Genomic DNA, 2,587 nt, shown 5'->3' with positions numbered 1-2,587 from the left:
CAGAATGATTATACTACATTGTCAACTTTTGCGATCGTTCTGTTATTTTGGTCTAATTTACAATGTTGCAGTGCATAATACTGTACATCTCTATGACTGTTTTTATTCATTAGCCAAATTCTTCACCCACAGAGGGAGTCAGTCTCTTTCTTTCTCTGCATCACATGAACAACCAGTGTGTTTCTCTTTCGCCTCCTGCAGGAGAAGGAGAAGAAGTACATGCTGCAGGTGGACAACCTGAAGCTGCGCGATGTGGAGAAAGGCTTCATGTCCAGCAAGCACATCTTTGCCCTCTTCAACACTGAACAGAGGTTTGTATTATACATGCACACACATCCATACACACACACACACACACACACACACACACACACAACAGACCCCCATAATTGATCACAAGATAAGGTTTTTTTTCTAAAATCTCAATATTTTGTTCAGAGAAATGAGACAATTGAACAGACACAATCAAAGTGTTATATACAAGCACACATAACTTTAATACAGATGAAAATAAACTTTGATTGTTGGCCTTTGATGTGTAGCTCACTTGTACATTTCATGATTCATGTCACTTACATGCAAAATTGACTTTACTTGAAGAAATACTTACCCCCTATATCTATAATCTATACCAGGATTGTATAATTTGTGTGTAAAATCTCAAACTTAAAAGTCACTATAAAAAATTAATGTAGTGGATTGAAAAGTATAATATTTGCCTCTGAAATGTAGTGAAAATGTACCTCAGTAATTGAATAAATATACATAGCTACTTCTGGCCAAAGGTAGAAAGATGTACAGCTGTTCAAGCAGCGGTGTAGCTGTAGTTGATAACATGGGTGTACTATTTAGATGGGAAGGTTGCTGAGAAAGAAGTGGGTATACCCTCCTATATATATTACACTGGATTTTTGGCTGCGAGGTCGGCATACTGTAAATGGCCAGAAAAAGCAGTAGGTATACCCCTATACCTGCGTATACCCTCCTCTACACCACTGTGTTCAAGTGACAAATTTAAGGTATTAAAAATAATACAGAAAAACGTGAAGAACGCCATATAGAATTGTGTTTCCACAGGAATGTGTATAAGGACTACCGTCAGCTGGAGCTGGCCTGTGAGACTCAGGAAGACATTGATGCTTGGAAGGCCTCCTTCCTCAGAGCTGGAGTTTATCCTGAACGGGTCACGGTAACATTTGTTAAAGTATTTGTTTTATGCACACATACATAAAGTGAGGATTGAAAATATTATAGCAAGATAGTTAGTTGTTGTTTCTGCTTTAAAGACTGGATTGATTGCAAGCCATACACAACGTAAAACCATATGCAAAAACACATTATTAGACTTGATTTTGTTCAGATTGCATAAACTAAAATGAGAGCTAATTATTGATTTGTTTGTCTTTTGCATGAGGTGTCAGACTGTTGTTGGGATGTTTATTTGGAGTCTATTTAAATGTTGTCATGTGTCCCATGTGATACTGTATCTGTCCTCTTTCTTTGTCTGTTTTCCTCATCACTGTTTGACCTTACAGGAGAAGGAAGGAAAGGTATGTTTCTTTTTGGTCTGTATCCTGCATTCCATCATTTTGCGTCAAGGTTTCGTCCTAAAACAGCTATTCAGAAAGACTAATGCGTTTACCATCTCCTTCAGAGTTATCAGTCACCCTTTATCTACTACGCTGTATCTACAGCTTCTCTATCTCTTTCTTGCTGAAGCCTAACTAAAGTTTAAAACTCTATGTCTTCCATCATTTGACTCTGCAGAGTGACGGTGGTGATGAAAATGGCTCTGATAACATAATGCACAGCATGGACCCTCAGTTGGAGCGCCAGGTGGAAACCATTCGTAACCTTGTTGACTCCTACATGGCCATCGTCAACAAAACTGTCCGTGACTTGATGCCCAAGACCATCATGCACCTCATGATTAACAATGTGAGCTGTAAAGTCTCCCAAAACTATTTATGTTTCAAACACAGAAAAAAGAACAGAAACTTAAACTTCAATCACAAAATGTCATTTGGTCCAGACTAAGGAGTTCATTAACGCAGACCTGCTGGCCCAGCTGTACTCGTGCGGCGACCAGAACACGCTGATGGAGGAGTCTCAGGAGCAAGCCATGCACCGTGATGAGATGCTGCGGATGTACCACGCCCTGCGGGAGGCCCTCAGCATCATCGGTGACATCAGCACATCCACCATAAGCACCGCCATGCCACCTCCTGTGGATGACTCCTGGCTGCAAGTGCAGCGGGGCGGTTCTGGAGGAAGGTAAGCAACAATGAGAATAGACAGAGGAAGAGCATTAGAGGCTGTGAGCTGCCCTTTTTATGCCTCCAGTACAGGCTTTGAGTTTGTTTTGTCTATCCAATCATTTGTCCCATTCATGTGAACGTAATATCTCAGGGACACCCTTAGGGAATTTCTTCAAATTTGGCACAAATATCCAGTTGGACTAAGATTTTGGCGGTCAAAGGTCACTGTAACCCTGTCCTTCACACCGGATATCTCAAGGACACCTTAAGGGAATTTCTTTAAATTTGGCACAAATGTTCACTTAAACTCAAGAGTAAGATGGCTAGAA

At 40.5% G+C, this 2,587-nt stretch overlaps 1 protein-coding gene across 1 annotated transcript; it reads left to right on the top strand.

Moving 5' to 3' along the window:
• Nucleotides 1–201: 201 nt before the first annotated feature.
• LOC121966351 (dynamin-1-like) lies at nucleotides 202–2,274 on the top strand (the record flags this gene model as incomplete). The annotated part of the gene is made up of 4 exons (XM_042516454.1): nucleotides 202–311; nucleotides 1,078–1,189; nucleotides 1,768–1,938; nucleotides 2,033–2,274. Coding segments are annotated over 4 exons (635 nt in total), but the record flags the coding sequence as incomplete, so codon positions are not given.
• Between the last annotated feature and the right edge of the window lie 313 nt (nucleotides 2,275–2,587).

The sequence above is a fragment of the Plectropomus leopardus genome, unplaced genomic scaffold (genome assembly GCF_008729295.1).
Source record: "Plectropomus leopardus isolate mb unplaced genomic scaffold, YSFRI_Pleo_2.0 unplaced_scaffold24115, whole genome shotgun sequence".
Taxonomy (NCBI): domain Eukaryota; kingdom Metazoa; phylum Chordata; class Actinopteri; order Perciformes; family Serranidae; genus Plectropomus; species Plectropomus leopardus.
Note: the sequence above shows the minus strand (reverse complement) of the source record. Positions and strands in the feature narration are given on the sequence as shown.